The 2,276-nt window shown below is 40.6% G+C and overlaps 1 protein-coding gene across 1 annotated transcript in view; it reads left to right on the top strand.

The window, feature by feature from the left end:
* The window catches only part of Ptx1 (pituitary homeobox homolog Ptx1), a gene marked incomplete at its 5' end in the record, with an annotated part of 37,509 nt that extends 35,473 nt beyond the window's left edge, over positions 1 to 2,036 (top strand). Inside the window, 1 exon segment of the mRNA XM_017622921.1 lies at positions 785 to 2,036. Within this exon segment, the coding sequence (XP_017478410.1) occupies positions 785 to 1,765 (981 nt within the window).
* Between the last annotated feature and the right edge of the window lie 240 nt (positions 2,037 to 2,276).

Here is a 2,276-nt window from a genome sequence, read left to right as displayed (position 1 = left end):
ATTTTAGGCCACATTAGTGCCTGGGACCAAATTTGACTCCCCGGCGCGCCGGTTTCGTTTATTCAGTTCGTAAAAGAGAAGAGCTTTTCAGCGAGCTCTAACTAATAGCAGGTCAATTGCTAGAGCGATATATATATACGTCCATCCATCAGTCGAAACGGATAACCTCCGAAGAGCAATATGTTCGTCACAGCTTCACAAAGTGACCCAGGCAGACTCAAGCTGAGTCGACGAATGTTACTTTGTATAAGCCTAAACCGGTGGCTGATCTTTTTTAAGCTACAAACAGCAATATGCCGTTCCCTATGACTGCTGGTTTTTTCTGAGAAGATTTTTCATAGCAGTCGTACAATTGGAGATTTGCCATTGCCTAACGCGAGGCTATTAGAAAAGGGGATGTTGGTCGGAACAAAAATAGAACTAGGACCGCACGGTATGGTAGTACGCATTGCTAGGCATTCATTGCCGATTTTCAAATATTCACACTTCAGCCGAACTTTAATATCCGGACGTAGAAGAAAATGTAGTTGAAGTCGAAGTTTAGGCGTTCTTATTATAATTTTGACTTCGATCTGCGAAGGTTTGGTACGTGTTCATACATGTTATACGTTAGTTTCAGACCTTCTGAAACAATTAATTTGCCTAAAACTTAATAGGCAATAATTCATTTTTTTACGAAAATTAAATGAATAAAACTTACGCAGAATTCACAATAAATCCTTTGTTTACTTACACCATTTGCATATTCCTAAATAATAATGCAAATTTTTCTTTCTCTTTCCAGGTGTGGTTCAAGAACCGTCGCGCCAAGTGGCGTAAGCGCGAGCGCAATGCGATGAATGCGGCTGTTGCCGCCGCCGATTTCAAATCAGGCTTTGGCTCACAATTCATGCAACCGTTTGCTGATGACTCACTCTACTCATCATATCCCTACAATAACTGGACCAAAGTACCCTCGCCGTTGGGTACGAAACCCTTCCCGTGGCCGGTCAATCCACTCGGCTCCATGGTGACCACCAATCATCATCAGAATTCGGTGAATTGCTTCAACACCGGCGCCAGCAGCGTTGCGGTCAGCATGAATAATTCCATGCTGCCGGGCACAATGGGTTCCACGCTAACCAATACCAATGTCGGTGGCGCTCCATGCCCCTACACCACGCCTGCCAATCCGTACATGTACCGCGCCGCCGCCGAACCGTGCATGACGTCAAGCATGTCATCGAGTATCGCCACACTACGCCTGAAGGCCAAACAGCACACCACCGGCTTTGCTAGTCCCTATTCAGCACCATCGCCTGTGTCGCGCTCCAATTCGGCGGGTCTGTCGGCATGTCAGTACACCGGCGTAACTGATGTTGTTTGAGAAAACGCCCTCGGGGCATTGCTTAATCAACATCAACATCATTTACATCACTTCTCCGCTAGTAGTGGCGCCGGTGTTTCATCTCACTCGCCAAATATTAACAACAATTTACATCATTTACACAACAATAATAATAACAACAATAACTTGTTGAATAACAACAACCTGCTGCTGGACCATAATGGTGATCTGAGTGTGGGTGTAGGTGGTTTGGTGGGCAACCACAGTAGCCATAGTAACAAATCGCCGCTGGGACATCAGCACAGTGATATGGGGGATGGCAACGGTGTCAGAGGTGGCAATGGTGGAAATGGGGGTGGTGGTGGTGGCTCAAACGCTATGCTAGGACAGAATGTCAACAATGATGGTGGCGAAGAAGTGGAGGAGGTGATTGACTAAAGACGGCAAATGTGAATTAATTTTGTAGAGTTAATGTAATTCAAAACAAACAAAAAAACTAAAAATTAAATACTTAAGGGGAAAAAACAGTCGAAGTCTCCACAATATTTGAATATTTGGAGCTCGAGTAGTTAAGTGCATGAAAACTAAAAATCAAAAAAAAAAAAATATTTGTTAATTGTAAAATATTGATAAACTGAAGAAAATTCAGACGCATAGTTTTAAGTAATTGAATTAATTGTAGTTAAAATGATGAATATTTGTATTTAAAATAAAAAAATCAGTGAAAATTATAAATAAAGAATACCCAAAGAACAATAACTATTTTTAAATTCAGCCATTGCGGTAACTTATATATTTAAATATGTATTCTAAGTAAAAAACGACAATTTTGAGTTTTCGTTTAACATTTTTTTTTTTTTTATAAAAAGACAACTACTTTCTTGCGTTATGTTTTCACAATCTTTTCTTTTACTTTTTAATGTATTTACAAAAAAAAAAATCTGTAAAT

Source organism: Rhagoletis zephyria, unplaced genomic scaffold (assembly GCF_001687245.7).
Source record: "Rhagoletis zephyria isolate East Lansing unplaced genomic scaffold, Rhagoletis_zephyria_1.1 Rzeph_scaffold_02972, whole genome shotgun sequence".
Lineage (NCBI taxonomy): Eukaryota > Metazoa > Arthropoda > Insecta > Diptera > Tephritidae > Rhagoletis > Rhagoletis zephyria.
Note: the sequence above shows the minus strand (reverse complement) of the source record. Positions and strands in the feature narration are given on the sequence as shown.